General features: G+C 37.2%; 1 protein-coding gene across 2 annotated transcripts in view; it reads left to right on the top strand.

The window, feature by feature from the left end:
• The window catches only part of LOC107091972 (plexin-A1-like), a 312,667-nt gene that overhangs the window by 286,556 nt on the left and 5,241 nt on the right, over positions 1-20,870 (top strand). For both annotated transcript variants that reach the window (XM_015386230.1, XM_015386229.1), the window contains exons 24-31: positions 4,842-4,988; positions 5,549-5,708; positions 6,519-6,622; positions 6,719-6,815; positions 10,428-10,618; positions 14,346-14,515; positions 15,764-15,976; positions 17,728-17,878. In XM_015386230.1, coding sequence (XP_015241716.1) covers positions 4,842-4,988; positions 5,549-5,708; positions 6,519-6,622; positions 6,719-6,815; positions 10,428-10,618; positions 14,346-14,515; positions 15,764-15,976; positions 17,728-17,878 — 1,233 coding nt within the window. The remainder of the gene's footprint in view (positions 1-4,841; positions 4,989-5,548; positions 5,709-6,518; positions 6,623-6,718; positions 6,816-10,427; positions 10,619-14,345; positions 14,516-15,763; positions 15,977-17,727; positions 17,879-20,870) is intronic.

The raw sequence follows: 20,870 nt of genomic DNA, 5'->3' as shown, positions 1-20,870 counted from the left end.
CTCTCTCTTGCAATGTGCCTTGATTTAAAATTGTTCCTCAATAAAAACACATTCTGGCAATGATCTTCTATAGATGATAATATATATATATATAGCGCATATATATATATACATATATATATCCTTCTTTTTTTTTTGTTTGATTTCTTCCAATCTTCTCTTTACTTGTTTGAGTTCTTTTTCCTATATCATAATCCTGTTTTAATAGCAGCCTGGTAATAAATACAGTAAAAGAAAAGCTGCTAAAGGTGGAGATTGATTTACAGATGATGGCTTAAATTTTTATCCATTTGTTAAAGATTTCTAGTGACAAGATTAAACGATTTACATTAGGAAATGGATTCTTACAAAGCAAAATGATTAGCAGCTAAATGTCTTAACTGTTCTATAACTTATGAATAATTAATGCCTAAACTTACTGGCATATTTACATTCTATAAACACCAATAGAATCCCAAATATAAGAGGTTTTTCTATCTTCCAACTGTTAACACCGACATATGGCTGAAGAGCCTTCATAAAAGCAAGGGTGTATGCAGTGTAGAGCTACGTCCTGTAGACCTGCTTGCAGTGGACAGGCAGCAAAGGCAGAAGCGTAACACCCCAGTGCCTGCTCGCTCTGCCTCTTTAGCAGCTGCCTACCTAATTGGCCCTGATGCTAACGAGCTTCTTAAAGCCTGTGTTGCTGAAATGAGAGAGGAAGGAGACTGAAGACAGGAAAAGGTTAAAGGTCGGCACCGCTGGTGGTGGTTAGAGGAAAGACGAATTGGAGAGCGCATAACAATTAGGTGTTAGGAAAATAGGAAATGGGAAAGAATGAAGGATGTAGGGTAAAGTTTCAACCTAAAAAATTGTCACTTTTTTATTAAATTAATAATAAAAATATTTTTTCAAGATGAATCCCAGCCCTTTGATTTTTGTACATTTTATAACGTTACCGCTGCAAGCTTCAGTGTATCTCATTGGGATTTTATCCAAAAAAGTGCAAAGCTGAGAGGTAGAGGAAAAAACAATATAAATGGTTTTCAAAATTTTTCTGAATCTAAAGAATTGACGTGTTTACATTTATTCTCTTAAACCTGATACCCTAAATAAAATCCAGCAAAATTAATAATTAGAATTTAAACCAGTGTGTAATTGAATCCAAGCATATTGTAAAGCCAGCAGTTCTGTAAAGGCTTTGGTGGTTTGTTAGAGAACATTATTGAAGCACCATGAAGATCAAGGAACATAGCAGACAGGTCAAGACGTGTATGGCTCTGCATCCTGGAAACCTCCTGTATTACAGCACTCGCCTCACGTTACACATCATCGTCAATTGCTCTTTTTCAGGTTATAAAAAGTCCAATATTACATCACAGTTTACTGTTGCTCGGTACTAAACCTAATTTCAAGAACTTACACCTACAGTAGTTGCCACTCAACGATTCCCCACTTTCCTTGATGTGCCCTTTGCTGGTTCCCTACAATTTCTGTTTTCAATATCAATCTTTGTACTAAAATATTCTTTTTGTCATGATTTGTGGACATTAGGATCTTAACAGAAGTTCATTCTCCTGGTCAGACCCTGTAATTTAGTGAAAGGGTGGATCAGAGTAAAAAAATATGCACACCTTGTAGAATGAGTGGCTGGAAGTTGGCTGCCATTCGGCTGGCTTTTGATTTTTAAGTTAGTTAAAACCAGACATTTGATCACACGAAAAATGGAGACGTTATTTTATGTAGAAAAAAAATGGGGATATGGTGAGCCATTTTATTATTTAATTGACTAGGGAAACTATTCAGAATTACCAATTATACATAGCTATAACTTTATCTGGGTTAGTATGAATGTAATTTATATAGATATGAAGCCCATTATGACTTATCAAAAAAGTATATACACATATCTGGGATTTAGTGTTGATTTATCAAAATCTATTTAAAGATATCTATTATAAGAGTTTTGGCTTGGCAAAATTAAGTTGCAAATATCAGTAATGTTCAAATTAAATGTTAAAACTGCTTGATTTAAGTTTACCAGAAGAGAGCCATGAGATACACAAGACGTGTCCACCCTGCAGCCATACACTCTTAGACAGGTCAGGGCGAAAAGCGTTGATGTGTGAAGTAAAATAAAAATTTTTTAAAACAATATCCCAAGGTTTAATCATACTCCATGAACTGTGTTCACTAAATCATCTAAAAACAGAGTTTGGCACATCTGGAAACCCAATAAGACATGGGGCCACATCTAAAGTGAGTGGTCAGGCAAAGATGGCTTTATTCAGATAAGCATTCAGGAGGCTTATTTTAACTCTGGAAAAGCTGCAGAAATCCTCAGTTTAGGTGGGAGAATAAGTTCAAAGAACAACTATGAGTAACACACTCAGCAGATCTAACCTTTAAAGGAGAATCGGCAAGAAATAAAGGCATTACTTGCCGTATGTCACAATCAATGTACAACAGGTCAAATGCAGAAAACACCTGCCACTGCTTGTTAACATGAACATTTTGGCCTACATGCAAAACCCTCCATGAGGAAATGGTGCTTCAATGGGAATAGGGAACATAACATCCTAGTAAATGATCTTAAAATACTCAAGCTTGAGCCGTTTTGAGAAAAAAAAGGCAAAAAAAACGACAAAACTTTCTCAGTTAATAGATACAGTATGTAGAGCTTTGGGGACAGTGCCAAAGTTTTGATTAACCGGGACTGAAGACAAACGCACACTGTGTGAAAAAGATTTTCCTTTAAATCTACATTTATCTTTTCTTTGTTAAAATGTAGTTTTTTGTTTGCTCATGGTTAGTTTTTAGTAATTATGACTTGTAGCTGCAGAGCAATTGAAATGGAGTTATATTTTTTTCAGTCAGGAGACGTAAGGAGAAAATACAAGAAAGGAAAAAGTGGATTACAGATATGAGATGACAATGAGACATTGTGGATTGATGTTGGAGGGACACAGAAGTGAAAAAAAGAGGGAATGTGTGTGTTAGAGAAAAGAAACGAGTTATCGAGTGTGCTTGAAGGTGAGACGGATAAATTTGTACCATTCCCCCGTCCTCATCTGCAGCCACATACACACTCAGTCTGAAGTATCTCCCCGAGCAGCGCACAGTCAGTCATTAAACTCTTGTCAGGATGAGTATTGGTCATGATGTGTCCTCTTTCTTCCATCTAAACTGCTGCTCCATCAGCTGGGAGACTTTTCCTCGGGCCCAAGTGATGACTAATGACACTATTGATTGGCAAGTGTCTTTGATGGAGGACGGAGGACAAAGAAGCATACTTATAGCGCAACATATGTGTCTGCTAACTGAGGCTCAACGGCTTTTAGTCATCCAGAGAAACACAACTTTATTCTTCATGTTTCAAGATGTATTCAGTTCCAAAGCTTTTCTAAAGAGATGAAATTCTGGTAAAAATATCAGGAATCACAAATAAAAATTCAAGAAATCATCTACTTTGAATAGAGCAGTATCCTACATCCGTTTAAAGGGTGAAGCTGGTTTAGACGTGTCTGATTTCTGATGAGTCTCATTCTACTATAGAGCTGGCCAACAGCTATCATACTGATCGATCAGAAAAGCATATTGTTTAATTTGATGGCATTAAGCACAAAAAATAGAATGGTTCAATTCTTAATGTTTCCATTGTCATTAGTTTGTAGTAGATCATTTAGAGTTCAGTCATCTCTTACTGTTTCTCTTTAGCTCACTCAACAGATTTCCTTTGGGAGTCTAAAGACTAGGTTCCCTTTGGTTTAAAGCAGGAACACTTTATTGGGCAAAGACCTTATAAAGAATATTTCTAACCAGGTGTATAACAACAACTAAAACCATCTGAAGCGTAGTGTTTCAACCACTCCAGAGTAAAAAAACGCTGATGGTCGTTTCAAGAAGCAATATTTGAATTTAGGACTCATGCACTACCGAAATACAACAAGATTCCCCCATTTTTAACACACTTCATAATCTATTCCAAGAAAAGTTTAAAAAAAAAATCCACTGGACTTTGTTTCCTAGTTTGAAGACATTTCGCCTCGCATCCAGGAAGTTTTTTTAATCCAAAATGTCAGGAATAGCATTGCACATTTGCATGTTTTCAAACAAACGAAAGGTTTTGATGGACTACTGTATAAAACCTCAAACTCAACTTGGAAACAAAGTCCAGTGGATTGTTTTGTTTTAGCTTTTTTTGGAATGGCTATCACCTGGATGACTGAGAATCTTCCCCAGCATACTATCATAATTTAGGAAAACAGAAAGCCATGGATAAATAATTAGAAAATTTCTGTAATTAGACAAACTTCTCTGGATTCCATTATATAAACATTTATGCTAAAAATAAAAACAAATGTGACTGTTTATATTTTTTATTTGGGCAGAATTCAATATTCTAGGATTCAAGTACTTCCACAAATTATTTAGGCTGGATTATATTAGGATACATTTTTTTTATTTCACTCAATACTATAGATTTTTGTAGATATAAAATTTAGATTTTATATCTACAAAATAAAAGCCAAATAGCCAAAACCATGACAGTTATATTGCTTTGTTTATAATAATAATAATATAGCATCTAAGAAAAAAAAAGCTTAAAATAAAACACATAAAACTAGTAAAAAATGGGAACATCAGTCGATAAACAACAGCAAATCATCCTTATTGAATAAATTATATTAAGATACATATTGATGCAGGTTATTATCCACCCCTAAGTTGGGTATTTATTTGAATTCCCAAGCTTATTTTCCTTCTTTTCAAAGCTTAAAATCAAACCCAGCATGAAGAAAAAACATAGTTTGCCTGAACTGCTTATAACTCTGATATCCTTGTGCTTCCTCCCTCACCAGGAGTGCGCCGGCGAGCCTCTGTTCATGCTGTACTGTGCCATCAAGCAGCAGATGGAGAAGGGACCCATTGATGCCATCACAGGAGAAGCTCGCTACTCCCTCAGCGAGGACAAACTCATCAGGCAACAGATTGACTACAAAACACTGGTCAGTAAACTTCCTGTGTCTTGGGGGCCGTTTGGTCTCAGTCACTTGACAGGTTACTGAGCTTTAGTCGCACTAATCAGCTGTTTGTCTGCGGAAGGCTGCTTCCTTGATTAGTCAGTCATATGCAGAGTGGCAGCGATTCCCTCCGCGGTGAGGGCGGCACTTCAATATCAGTTCTGTTTGGAGAGGGGATGTGATCTGGCTATGAAGTGACCCATCCTCTGCCCGATGCTAACTATATTTTCTATCAAAACAAAGCACTTATGTTTTGGACTGAAAGCACATTGGTGCACATGAGGTTCCTCTATAGTTGTTTTGGTCTTCACTCAAGTGTGACTGTTGAGTTGTTTTGGACACAAACAGTCTGAACAGACTGGGAACGTAACCAAGGTTTGAAGTGGCTGCTGTATAGCTGTAAAAACGCTCTCAGGTACCTTCAAATCTATCTGAAAAACCATTCTGACATCTAAACAGGTAGCTGTTTGCATCAAGTTCTCCAGATGAGGCCCAATACTGACTGTCTATCATCATATCCTTTCTGTCTTTTCCTTTTCTGCCAGACGTTGCACTGTGTTAACCCGGAAAATGAAAACGCATCAGAGGTGACGGTCAAGTGTCTGAACTGTGACACCATAACTCAGGTCAAAGAGAAGCTGCTTGATGCCATGTACAAAGGCAGCCCTTACTCCCAAAGGCCCAAGGCTTCTGATATGGACCTCGGTAAGACTTGCAGCTTTGTGTAAACACCATATTGGAGTTGGATCAATTACAATTTCAATTTTGTTAACCATTGATAGTATATTTCAACCTGTGGAAAGATGTTTAACAGTTACAATTGGAATTTTTGGGAAATTGAACATCCAATTTGTCTTAATCTTTCAATGATTCTATGCCAATTAGAGTCTTTTGAGGCAAGACAAGGAAAGTTTATTTATAATCACATTTTAGTGGAAAGAGTGCTGTACATGAGAAAAAACAAAGGTTAATTACCTATTATACAGGCAATACAAATGATTAAGAAAAGGAAAGTAAACATATTAAATTCAGTTTATTTATACAGTATAGCACCAATTCAAAACCCGTCATATTTAGGCCCTTTACAATTCACCAGATCCTCCAGTCAAATTGATTAAAAGTTTTCTATCTCTTGAAAACCAGTTGATTGCATCGACTCATTGACTCTAATGCAATCCCTCACACTAAGCATGCTTGTGGCGACAGTGGAGAGCAAAAGCTCCCTTTTAACAGGTAGAAACCTCCACCAGAACCAGTCTCAGTGTGAGCGGCCATCTGCTGAGGCCGACTGGCTATATGTAATTATTATATAAAATAAAGAAGAAAAAATAATTTTTAAATTTTAATCTTGATTTAGAGCAACTGACATGTACAGAGCTCTTTCTCTGGTTTTTTTCCCCCAGCTACTACGTGTTTGGACCTGGTTGAAGTGGTCATTTCAATAGTCATTAACCCACAGAGACACATGGGCTTTTTATTTCCAATGCTCTCAACTTCTTCTAACTCTTTTAAAAGAATGGCGTCAGGGTCGGATGGCCCGAATCATTCTTCAGGATGAAGATGTCACAACCAAGATCGACAACGACTGGAAAAGACTCAATACGCTGGCTCACTATCAGGTACACAAACACACAGCAAGCATGAGCCAAGGAACGCGTGAATAAACAACCCACTGCAAGAGATTCCTGAAGCAGGGATGTGTTTTTGTTGTGCAGGTAACAGATGGCTCCGTGATCGCTCTGGTGCCAAAGCAGAACTCCGCGTATAACATCTCCAACTCCTCCACCTTCACAAAGAGCCTCAGCAGATACGGTAAAGGCTTGGTTTCTCATCTCAGCTCGATTCCATTTAAATGATTCCATCAGTGGTTTCTCTCTTTGCCTGCCTTCACTCCACAAGTCTGAGCTCTCTTTCATTCACTCTTTGTTTGTCAGGGTCGTGATTGGGACCCATTTTTTCTTACCTCCCCCCTGAGTGAATGCCAATCCTTTATATCCATTGCCATCAGCCCAGGCCAAGGCTATTCCACGGCTATTGCCAAAGCAGTCCATAAATGACGGGCATTAAAGCAGACAACTCGCTCTCTGGCTGACAGAGTGAAAAAGAGAAAGGACACCTAGAAGTCACATAGATAGAAGCCCAGCATTGTAAACTTTAGTGGAAAATCAAATTATTTACAGAATAAATTACCCTGTGGAAACAAATCCAAGAAAAAACGAAACTCTTATCTGATACCAGGTGGGTGTTGTTAACCCCTTGAACCCCAGAGATTCTGACATGCCATTGATTTGATGTATGCTGAAGGCAAAGGAGCTTTTTTCACTGAACCCAATGTATCAACCAATGTGTTAAAACTTTAGGATGGACTATAGAACTTAAGGCAAGACACTTCGGCATATTTTTTTGTTATGGATCCTGTGATATCTAAATACATTTCACAATAAATGTTTTACTTTTTGCCTTGCCATGGCAACAATGTTTACAGACAATTACGTCTTCACTTTTAATTTGCAAAAAGATATAAAAACAGAATTTTAAATTGCATAAGGTGATGCCATTCTGTGTATATGAGAGACAAGTCTCTGTAAAATGGGTTTTATTGTTGTCCCTTAAAGAAAAGATTTCCAAATACTTTATTACCAGTTTTTCTGTTTAGCAAGGCTAGCATAACTAAATATCATACTGCATCTCTGTTAATTAAAGATAATATATTATATATCCATCCTGATCTCTACGAAAAGCTGCAAACATTTCAAATCAACTATGCTTCAAGATTAGCAGGCATTCAAATCTCTGAAGAACAAACTAGCTCCTTTCTGGTGCACTCTGTTTAGCCTTCTTGTTATCTACTTACATTATGCTCTTTCTTACACTTTTTTCAGCCTAAATAAAATGTAGACTTTTTCCATGTTTCACAGGAATTAGTATCACCTTTGCTTTTTATTAATTTATTATAGATCTGTTTCAGAAGCCTTGATGATTCTACTGCACCACTGCCATATTGAGTACGAATGCTTAGCTTTGAAACGCTTAGCTCTGTGGCACCTCTGTCCAGAATAGATCCTTCTCATTTAAATGCCTGTACGCTTAAATGGCACACAGAAAAAAATTGTGTTATTAGATTTGATCTGTACAAAGTCCCTGCAGACTCTTTTCAACACATTTCTTCAACTGATAGGCTTCCAGGTTATTCCTTTCACGATTGATATATCTTGTACACAACCTGTTCTCATGCACAGGTGCTTATTGGCTGACTAGGTTGTTGACCCGAAAACATGGCATCCGAAAAACAAGCATATATTTATATATTCATATGTAAAGCACAGCGAAAAAAAAAACGAGGTTCTGATTTCTCCCGACTTGTTTTGAGACTCATCTGATACTAAATGTACACTGATGTACGCTGACAGACGGCTACTTGCGGTTGGCGTCCAATCAGCTCCTGATTGCTCACAGTCATGTCTGATAACATTAATTCTCTATGTTAAGTGATAAAAGTTAATATTTGGGTCACATTTTTTATTGTCACACCCGATGCCACAACATACGGATTGCAAGTTTGGCGCGCAGGGGACCAGAGCAGGACCTCAATATAGCTGCGGTAGATTAAAACAACTGTGACATCAGCTACATGGCATCTATCATGTGTTCATACATTTCATACATGTTATCTCAAGAATGTCTCATTAGTGCTGCGAAGCGAGGCAAAAAATGCAATTCTAGTGAAGGGAATGGCACGTTGTTGCTGACTGCAGTGGAACAAGGGTGCTGCTGCACCTGAACTTTTATGTATTTTTACATCAAATTTTCTTACAAGTAATCAGGGACTAGAGTTAAGGAATGCAGCCAAAAGAACCTTTTAAAATAACATGGAACATACTGAAAATTATGCTGACAAAGGATGAGGTAGAGAATACTCTTAAGAGGTTTGTAGGTGGCTTTAAAAAAGATGTTTTTAATTTAGCCCTAGAAGGAATGTTACATTGCTCATCATTCTTCCTCCTCCCTTAGCTCCAGCAAAAACACTGGCCAGCTGCCTCCCCATCTCCCCCAATCTAGCTCTGTCTGCCGGGGTTCTTGCTCTAATTTCTCTGCCGTCGGAGCTGCAGAATGCCTTCTCTCCTTACCTTAAGATCCAGCCGTAGCTCTGACTTTGAGGTGAAACTATCAACCAGCAGATTTGATGATCTAGTGTTTCACTTTCACTTTCTTTCACCACACCAGGCTAATTCTTTCACTCACCAGGCAAATTTATGGCAAAATATATGGCATGCAAAAGCACCCAAAAGTGCAGATTTGCTGTTTTTTTATGATGTTTTTGTGTTTGGTGCAAATGACTCATGCCACTAACACTTCTGCAATATGGACCATTCAGCCAATCCAACAATCCCCTTTAATGACTGACCTTTCAGACACTTAGATAGGTATGGGGTATTGCAGTCTGACAAAAGAATCCAAATGGGTGAATCCCTTCTTCTGTTCCATTTTGCATGTTTTAAAAACAAAAACAAGGCTTTGTTGGGCTACTGTATAAAACTTCTAACTCAACAATATTCCTGACATTTAGAATTGAAAAAAGCTTCCTGGATGGGAAGTGAAACGTCTTCAAACTTGGAAACCAAGTCCACTGGATTGTTTTTAATGTTTTGGAATGACTATGACCTGGAAGCATGAAAGCATTGAAGCACTTTACTATTATGTGCTCACTTGTCAACAAGATCTAATTGTTTTTTTTCAACATAGAATATATTATAGCTACATTATAGTTCTTTAAACCTTTTCGGGGAATAAACTAGAACGTTCTAGGTGTAGGCGTGGAAGGAGCTGTACATGAGAGGGAGAGAAATTGGCCTCCTCTAGTCATGATGATTCTGAAGTCAAATCCTGCTGACTGAAGCAGGTACCCCACCCCAGTCAGCTTCTTTCCCTTTACGATCTCATGTTGTTCTATTACTCTCCTTTTCACCCCCCTTTATCCTGACCTTTTAGTTTCTCTGTCCATTTAACCGGCCACCCACTTCTCCCAGTCAGCGCCTTCACATTTCTACTCTTCTTCTCACGCACTCTCCTTTCTCCAACAACAAAACCGATCTCGCGTTCTGCCCCAGGAGCAGCAACTACTGAGCAGATAATCATGTTCCTCTGTTCACCGCACCTCTGCAACACCCCCCTCTCTATCCTATAAGAAGCTGTTGCAGATAGCTTGCTGCTTCACTCTAATCAGCTTTGACACCCACCCTGTAAATAATGAAACAGACACAGATGGTAGAGAAAAGGGGAGAGAAATATTGAAGGAATATTGTGCTTCTGTGTAAACTAGAAGCATCTTTTTAAATCTTTTTTTTTTTATATAATATAACATTGTTTTAAAAAAGAACTCACGCATTCCTCATGAATGTTTTTATGTTATGATTCTCTGTTCAGAGAGCATGCTGAGGACAGCCAGTAGCCCCGACAGCCTACGGTCCAGAACCCCAATGATCACACCGGATCTGGAGAGTGGGACCAAACTCTGGCATCTGGTGAAGAACCATGACCACTCAGACCAGAGGGAGGGAGACCGAGGAAGCAAGATGGTCTCTGAGATCTACCTCACCAGGCTGTTGGCCACAAAAGTAAGACACAGAGGACTGAATGAGAAGCAGAGAGCTTACATAAACTAAGACTTTTAAGGGATTAAACTCCAAATAATGAACTTTTTAAAAAAACCTTTTACTCACAATAAAGTGTCTTAGTCTGTTTGATTCAGAAGAATCCAGCAGGTTTATTTGATACATGTTAGCTGGGAGCAGTTTATCTTTCCTCAAAATCAACACAAATCAGACAGCTCGGTTTCACAGCTGGTTGATTTATTTTGCTTGAATAAGTATGGCAGGATAACAAAACAACAAATATTTATTACAGAAAATATATCACTCTTTATTCGAGTCAATTAAATTAAGAAATATTTGTATTAATCCCAGGGTAATTAAATGTTATAGTAACTCATACGTCATTTTTTAAACAGGTGCTGATAGCTGTAGGTAGGAAGGATCTCCTGTAGCAGACTGTTTTACACCAGATCTGGAAAAGATTCCTACTGAAGACGCTGTTGTCATTTAAAAATCTTCTGAAGAGGATGCTCACTGTTGTCCAGAATGTTCTTAACTTTCTGAAGAATTCTTCTTTGTGAGATAATCTCCATAGGTTCTAGATGTATTCCTAGAACAGATATTATATTATATGTGACTATGCATGTAACGTGATAAGGCAAGTTTATTTATGAGGTTTATTAGGTTAACAGGATATCATATTATCATATAGCATAATTATCTTATGGCTGCCTTAACTTTCTCATGACTTTGAGGTGAGATCTCAGACTTAACCTCATGTTGATCTACTACAGGAGTGGACAATTCCAGTCCTGCAGGGCCTGTATCCTGCAACTTTTAGATATGTCCTTGACTAAACACACCTGAATCAAGTAAATAGATAATTAAAAGGACTCTGGAGACATTGATTGCATACTGGGGAGGTAATTCAACCATTTGATTCGGGTTTGTTGGACCAAGGATGAATCTAAATGTTGCAGAAAACCAGCTCTCAATGACTGGAGTTGCCCACCCCTGATCTACTATATGATGAAATAAAGAGAGCCCCATTTGCTTTGTCTACATTTTTACTCGTTCTTCTAAAATTATTGGAATGTCAGGCTTGTTTTTGTGGTGATCAGTTTGTCCGTTCAGGAAGACGTTAGACTCTTTTGTTTCATTATTTCAAAAGAAATATGTGGAGATCTTTTTCTTGTGATGACACTTTTTTTATCCTATGACCAAGCCTTCTCCTTTGCTTTTCCCAAAAGAATCAGAGTGCTGAAAATCATACACTCAGGTACTGGATTTAAAGCATCCCCAGTCATCTATCGACTGCACATGAATAAAAGCAACATAAATCATGTATAACCAAAAAACTGATTTTTTTCTGTCACCTCTCTTTTCTAATTAAAAAAACAGTATATGTATATGTATATATATATATATATATATATATATATATATATATATATATATATATATATATATATATATATATAAATGCCAATGTATCCAAGGTAACAGTTTCTAAAAAATTCCTAAATTTATGGATATTTAAAAGAAATCCATAATTCTCATTTTAAATTTCAGATTCCGCTTTTTTGAATATTTTGTTATGGAATGGTCTGTGTGCTCATCTATCCTTCCTTGTCTGCCAGTGCTGCGGCTCTTATTTGATTTTAAAACTATGGAGGTAAATAGGGCAATGGGCAGCAGTTATAAGTGAGCCAGCCTTTCAATTTCCACTGCCAATAAGAGAAAACAGATTAATAGAAATTGGCCTGGGGGTGCAGGGACTGCAGGGCGGTTGATACTGAGGGTGTCAGGAGACGGTAATTTGTTGAAGAATTGAAAATCTGGTCCTGCTTTATGAAAACAAAATAAACAGAGTGCTAAATTCAGTTGAGACACAAATCTTGTCTTTGTCCTCTCAACATGACTGTCTTTCTTTGGTTAGCTGACATCTTGTCTATTCATTTTCTCAGATCTGATTTATTTTATTTTATTCAGGAGATAGAACTAGTTTTATTTTTGATTTTGTTTTAGCGACATTGTATTTTGCTAAACAGGCAATCAAAACAGATCTGTTACCTTTTCCATGTACTGATGTTACTGAAAGGCTTTAAGGATTTCACAGCACTTGTAATCTCAAGGCACTTTACAGAAACAATTCAACCAGATCTTCCAGTCAGATTGGTTCAAAGTTTCCTATCTACGAAAAACGAACTGATTGTATCAACTCATTGACTCGAAGGCAATCCCTCATACCAAGCATGCTTGTAGCGCCAGTGGAGAGGAAAACCTCCTTTTTAACAGGAAGAAACCTCCAGCAGAACCAAATTCAGTGTGAGCGGCCATCTGCTGAGGCCGACTGGGGTTCAAGGAGGCAGAAGCAGAGATAGAAAAAGAAGCATAGATACAAAAGGCAACTGTCAAAGGTAGCCCCTACCAGGAAATACACAGCCAGGCAGATGAGCTCCATGTCAGAGGATGAAAGAGAGCACAAAAAGTTAGTCACAGTCAGAGAAACAAAGCAAACATTTATGAGTTTAAACTAAGGCTGATCTTACCTTTTGCCTTACTACATCAAGTACTGTATGTTGGCAATTGTTTTTCTATATTTGAGCTTAAAGCTCAATTTCTTAAAGCAATCTTTGGGTGGCCTCAACTAGATAAATAAACAATAGCTAATTAATCGGTAACTAAACTATAGCTTTGCTTGTAAAGATGGTTAATCTTCATCAGCGCAGACAGAGTATCTGCATAGAGCTTCGGGAGATAGATGGAGATATTGCTGCAGCATTTGAGTAAAACCCACACAGTGGCACATATTTAGTGTCTCTAAGTTGCTGACCTATAATAGACTGGTTAAGCTGCATATTAAATCATGTATGCTTCAGCACTGAAGGCATAGGAAGCCAATGCTACTATATGGATCTGCACATTTAATGCAAGCCAATTCCAGATAAAATGTAATGTGATGAGACTAGAGGTAAGATAAGCTTTTTATTTGAGACTAAATCATTTTTTTGGTTCGTTTATTTTAAAATTCAACTGCAGCGGAAAAGTAAAAATAACAGAAATGTGGGAAATAAACACCTTGTACTATAAAACAAAGGTCAGAAAGATTATGTTAACAAGGCGACACCACCTGTTTTAAAATGTCACAAAGCTTGTCAGACACGAGCACCCGGCTTATGCTCTTTAGCTTGTCATTTAAGATGTTAATACCACACACCTCTCAGCCTTTTAGGCCACTAATCTGTGTGTGAACTGAGTGTTTAAGGTTTAAACTGCAAATGAACTCAACTGGTGCTGAAGAAAAAACACAGGTGGCCAAAAAGAATGATCCATTTTATCAATTCACTAAGATTATCTCACACTGTTTTACTAAAGTAGTATCTTCTTTTAGGTACTGAGAGGGGCGAAGTTTGTTATTACTAAATAAGGACAAAACACTGTTTGTAGATTTAAATATACATCTTTAAAATAAAAACCTGAACAAGTGTAGTAAAGGAGGTTAGAATTTTAAGGACATTATTAAAGAACTTTAAAATGGTTTCCCTGGCTGATTGACAGGAAAGGTGGACCCAACTCAATTCACAGGATTCTGATTCTTCATAAAGATTTAAGGGACTGAACACCCTGCAAAATTAAATTTTGCTAGGGGTTTGAAGCTCAAGAAACATAACTTTTGTCTTTAAACTAAACTACAGGTAAATTGTAATATATTTTTTTCCTTTTATTAACCCTGCTTTGCTCATTTCAGGGTACATTACAGAAGTTTGTGGACGACTTGTTTGAGACCATCTTCAGCACAGCTCACAGAGGAAGCGCGCTGCCGCTGGCCATCAAGTACATGTTCGACTTCCTGGACGAGCAAGCAGACAAACACTCCATCACAGACTACGACGTACGACACACCTGGAAGAGCAACTGGTAGGAAGCAGAGGGTTTGGTTTGCTCCCTGGAAGTACTAAAAACAACAGGTTAACAGGGGATGATGTTCTTAAAAAAACAACTCAAATTTCCCAGGAAACTTTTTTTTTAATCTAATCATATAGACTTACATTGCCACTCATGTAAAGAACGACGTTAAAAATCAAAACCCAATCTTAGAACATTAGGAATGTTTGGAAGTATTGCTATCATTTCTCCAACCCTCTGGAACACTGAATGCAGGCTTTAGTCAGCTGAGACTTCATGTGTGCTTAATGGTAAATAAAAAAAAAATGTTGGAAAGTATCTCATGCCCATAGTTAAACATACGGTAATAGTAGCCATTCAGAATTACCCCACTTCCCTTTATTGGCCCTTGGCTGGTCCCCTACAATTCCTTTTATAACATCAATCTTTGTACAAAATATTATTTCTGTCATGATTTGTGGACATTTAGATCTACAGAGAAGCGTCATCTCCTGGTCAGACCCTGTAATTCAGTGAAAGGGTGGAGTCAGAGTAAAAACATGCACGCCCAGTAGAACGGCAGTGGCTTGAAGTTGGAGGGGATTTTGCTACGCATTCGGATGGCTTTTGTACTGGGAAGTGCCATTTTGAATGGCTGCTACTGTAGTCGGTTTAAACCTTGCATCATTACTTTAGGCTACAAACAGCCTGACCTCCTTTTTGGGGGGAAGTTCAGACATTATTCAATTAAATTTTCAAAGGTTTTGCAGTAATAAAAGCTGAAAACAGCATAGAAGTGTTTTTTTTATTATTATTTTTTATTTTAGGTGGTGAAATATCATCCCAGACAAAGAAAACAATAAAATAGTGACTTGCTATTCAATAGATGGCAAAGCAATTAAAAACTAATTTCAAAGTAAAGGTAGGATTTTAGTCTATTATGCATCTGCTTATTGTTAAAGGGGCGAAATACCTAAACCCGCATAATCTGTTCAACACCTGTGATGCTGTTCATTATTTTTTCTTCTAAAGGCCAAAACAGAAATTGTCAGCATTGCCTCTTTCAATAGATTAATTATCCTTAAATACTGTATACCCTCATCAACTCAGAAAGGCTTCATCAGTATCAGAATGAACCATCACACAGCATCAGCCTTAAACCTAAATCCAGCATAAAACCTATGAGTTAGGCTGAGGAGAAGCGGTGTATTTAGCTGTATGTATAACATAGAGGAAGTGAAATGTTATTCTGATGTGTTTGTTTTCTTCTGCTGCCTCCAGTCTCCCTCTGCGCTTCTGGGTAAACGTGATCAAGAACCCCCAGTTTGTTTTTGACATCCATAAAAACAGCATCACGGATGCCTGCCTCTCTGTTGTGGCTCAGACCTTCATGGACTCATGTTCGACGTCTGAGCACAAACTGGGAAAAGATTCGCCTTCAAATAAGCTTCTCTACGCTAAAGACATTCCCAACTACAAGAGCTGGGTAGAAAGGTAAGTCCAAGGTGACCCAAAGAAAATCAGCCTCAAATAAAGTCAATCTGACCAGAGGTGAAAAACAAATCCACAGTCCCGATGTTGAAATGGAAACTATATTCCAGTTGAGCGGCTGGAGGCTGGGAAAATAAGTCTGAGCTGCAAGATCAAAGTTAATTACGCTATTAGCCAGCTGTAAGATTAGAACAACATTATAGGTTGAACTTTAGCTGCTACAGGCGTTTAAAGCATAAATACATAGTTGAATTAAATTAGGCCCAGGAATTATGTGCTGTAATTACTGCTGCCTCATTCCTGGCTTATTAATATAGATTACAGTGTTTTCAGAGAGCCAGAAGTATCAGTAAAAGCAGACCTGCTTAAGTTTAGCCCTGCGAGCTTCAAGAATAGAAAAAAAAAAAATCTAAATCCCTCCACTTCTGGGGTTCGCTCCTCCTGAGTCAGACACAGGATGTCTGAGTTGACTTTGTCTGAATCCAGTTTTGTCTGAGTAGCGTTTAAAGCACGAGTCGTATGTCTTTTTTTTTTAAAGGGAAACTTTGCAAATGCGTCGACATTGAGACATTTCTTTCTTTATAAGTTGAGAATTTTAGACTTGAATGTCCAGATTAATAAAAAGAAGCACTGGTGAAAAATGTTGCTGTTAATTCCATCAGATTGTCTCTTTCTTTATGTCAGACATGTTGAACAGGCTGCCAGTAAGCAGCTGCTCTAAATACCTCAGCTGTAGTAACTTAAGCAAAGCTTCATGTATCCGATTATTCCTATACGATATTAGAAGTAAGAATATATGCTGTATCATAATTTTTTTTATGTTTGAACCCTCCTGTTATGTTATTATGTATCATACTTCGAAATGATGGATTATCATTGAGATTTAGCTTTTAAAATCACCACAAGAAACTTTTTTTAAGACTTTAAATTAGGACGTTTTTGTTTACTCTGATCCAGATCTGAATCAGAAAGTATAAGGAAAGTGGAGTTTAAAAATATGCTCCCATTTCCAGATTGTTTCCCATTCCTCCAGTTTACAAACGGATAAAAACCTGAATTGAAAATAACTTTTATACATTAATTATATACTAAAATATAGACATGTGGCACCTGATCGCATCCACCAATGACTTTAAACCCAGTTATTGTTTCAGAGAAGTTAAATTATGTTTTAAAACAAAAGTTTGTTTTCATTAAATAATCAGAAATTATAAACCAACAAAGAAAATTCTAGTTTTCTTTGGTCGGCACATACAAAGACTGATGGGTCTATTTAGGAAAAAAATGGAATGTGCTTTTCCTGTAATTTTTTCTTAGTTAAATAAATATAGTGAAAAAAAGCATGCATACTAAAAGTTTTTTTAAGCGGATTTTACAATTTATCATCAATATGAGGTAAATAAAATGGCATTTCTTCCTCCTTTTGATCAGAACCTTTTACCAGGTTCTTAAAGCAGCATAAAAAGTGCAGCACCTTAGGAGAAATTTGCACATATTCACAATGTATTTTATCCCATTTTGGTGAATATTACGTCATGCAGCTTTACTATGATTTTGCTCATCCATCTTTTTTAAATGAAGTAAAATGCAAGCATTTACTAAATGTTTTAAGTTCTGTGTTTAATTGGCCTTTAGAGAACCTTGCATAGGTTTGCTCCTTTTATTTCCTTTCTGAAAAGTGACTGCAGACATAAAGTCAGTGAAAATGAGCTCTGAATGATGGAAAATATAACTCTGCTTGACCTCTCCTCTAGATATTACTCGGATATTTCCCGTATGCCAGCAATCAGCGATCAGGACATGAGTGCCTACTTAGCAGAGCAGTCCCGCCTGCACCTCGACCAGTTCAACAGTATGTCTGCTCTGCATGAGATCTACACCTACATCATCAAATACAAAGATGAGGTGAGCGCCCTCTGAATATGAAGCCGAGTCAGACAGAAAGAGGAGAATGCTGTAATTACCCGCTGGATGGATGGGCTATGTCTTTACTTGTCTTGAGTAACATCATGAGGTCATTTTAATTCAATTACACTGATAAGCAATCTGCATTGGTGCAGGCTGGAAGGTATTAGCACCATTAGGATGCACATTAAGGCGTGAGCTCAACACATTATAAACTTAATGAAGCTTCACAGAATTTATGATTTTTGCTCAGACTTTTATGTAGAAAATAACACCTGCTACCAGTGGACTAAAAATCAAGCTTTTTACCCAAATTAAAGCTTGATATTTTTTTCTACTTAGTTTTTTTTATTTTTATGTACATATGCTAAGATCCCAACCATTATGTGCTATCTAACCATAATGATCCAAGACGGAAGGCAGTAATTAAAGTTTGACAGTAAATTAAAAAAGCCGGATCAGTGGCTAATTACTGTAAATGTGACAGATGTGTCATAAGAGTAAAGATCTGTTTTAAATCATTAATTTCAATGGCAGATTCTGCCAATACGCTTCTACAGTACCATAAATAATAACTTCACTTTTTTCGTGAGTCTAAATGGAAAATGAGTGTTTTATATACTAATGACTTTGTTTTCGCATTCCTATCATCTTTTGATCTGATGAAGGGTTACATTTTCTTTACATTTTATTGTATTCTTAATTTACAAAGTGTTTAATGATTAATGATCTGTTGTTAACCACCTTCACATTATTGATTCTATGATATGCAAAAAAGAAACAACAAAAACAACTTGAAGTTGAATACACTATTTTTTTTTTTACTTTTTTACCTTGATAAAAAGACTGTTTTTTTTATAATATCTGTGAGGACATTTTAATAATCAAGTTGAAAAGGTGCAAAGTGATTTTTTTTTTTGTATTTGCAGTTCAGTAGACGACATGTGCAAACCTTTAATTTGTTTGTTTGCCTTCATCAATATGCACATTATATTCTAATAACCAAAGCGGACAAATTCATGCATTGAAGATATGTAGATATAACATTTACCACATGCAAAGCTATTTACCAAATCAGGAACTCAACTGCAGAAGCAGTTTTAGCTCCTTAAGTCAGTTGCAAACTGACACACAAGGAGGCATTGGTGCACCAAGCACTGTTATTTCTTTTATGCACTTTGGGATTATTATTATTATTGATTTTAAGAATCATCATTATTATCTTCCCCTTCATGGTTTTGAAACTCAGGTTTCTGTTATAACTGTCATGCACGTAGGTTGGAACCAAATTGTTTTGCATGTCTTCACATTTGTACACCGACCTTTGTGGATCCACGTAAAACGCAACCTCTCATAGCACACAAAAAAAACCAAGAAGATCAGGCCCTATGAGCAGTTCATGAGAGTAAAGAAAATTTTAATTTTCAACATGTTATGTGTAATTCTTTCCAATTCTCTATATAAAGCTTTGCAGAAGTTTACATAAATGTTTACAAATACTCACTTTACTATATCCCATGTGACAGATGTGGTTTCTAATTTTGTTTTAAGAAAAAAAATAATTTCTTGCATAGTGCGTGTAATTTCCCCTCTTTGCTAGTTTACCCATAAAAAAAATCTAGACTTTGCCTGATGACTAATAGACTCCAGGTGTATTTATTTCAATCTGATTATAAATCCATCTAATAGATGAACTCCTCAGAGGTTGTTAGATAATATTAGAAAGCAAACAGTAGCATGAGATGAATATTCTACCTTAAACTAAGTACTGCATAGTTTATCACTTAAAATCTTTATAACACACCTGCAAGCCAAACATGGCTGCCTACCAAAGCCTACAAGGCTACCCATTAAACACACACAAAACAAATCCCTCTAAAAATAATCTCTCTAACAATAGATAAAATCACTATTATATAAAAACAAACTTAAAGGTCAGTGGCAGTTTGAAGTTCATGTCTGAATGGATTGCAGAACAAAAAGGATCTCTGAAAGTATAACAGATATATACAGTTATGTTTGGCACCCATATGTTGAATGGGAATGAGAGGGCAGACACGTCTTCAGCTAATATACTCTGTCCGGATTTTCCTCCTCACTTCTTGATTGTCGCGATATTTATGGGCTAAATCACAAAATAATTTTCAATGTTTATATATGCACAACCGCGCCCATAGGAGCTGTCGGTCATTCATCCTGTTTTTCCGTGCTGAGCTGTCCAACTAGTTAAAAATTATCCTAGGTGTGTGGTGCGGAAAATCTGTCTTTGCCCTCGCTGACCTCATGGATGCTTCATGCATTAATTAAAGCTTTTCCCAAGAGGCGGTCTGTAATGTAATTAACTGTCCAATAAGAAGAAGAACAGGCCTGATAAGAGGGAAGAAAACAGAAGAAAGAACATTGTCATTCCCTATGTGCTGGTGTCTCTGAAAAACAAGAAAATTTAAACAAGCACTAGATCCATGTACACTTTAAACCCAGCAATACCCTGAAAATAAAACTGGTTCAACCCAAAGATAAGACACCCAGAAAAAAGGCTGACAACTTGGTTTATGTTGTTCAGTGTAGTGAAGAATGTACAGATCACAGACATTGGAGAGATCAAGCAACTGCTGCACAGATGCATGGCTCAACACAGGAGGGCCAACTCCTTAGGACAGTTCTCAGCTGTTCAACTACACCTGAAGGCTAAAGGAGATTTGTTTGAAGACAACAACGTCCACATTCTAGCCAAGCAATAAAGATGGTTTAAAGAAGGGGTTAAGGAAGCCATCTTTGTTAACCTGGAGAAAACAACAGGGGATGCGCTCTTCGACATAACCTTTCACCTATTTACAAAGGACTTTTAGGAACAATTCCCGGAAGATTCTCCTCTCACTTACTCTTTCCCTGACTCACACTTCAATGATAACCTGACAACAGCCAGATGCATGTCTCACTCCGCCTAGCTCCGCTCACATACATCTGGGAACCCGCCATAGGAATTGCCTTT

The sequence above is a fragment of the Cyprinodon variegatus genome, unplaced genomic scaffold (genome assembly GCF_000732505.1).
Source record: "Cyprinodon variegatus isolate N-32 unplaced genomic scaffold, C_variegatus-1.0 Scaffold360, whole genome shotgun sequence".
NCBI classification, from domain to species: Eukaryota; Metazoa; Chordata; class Actinopteri; order Cyprinodontiformes; family Cyprinodontidae; genus Cyprinodon; species Cyprinodon variegatus.
This window is presented reverse-complemented; position numbering and strand designations above follow the sequence as displayed.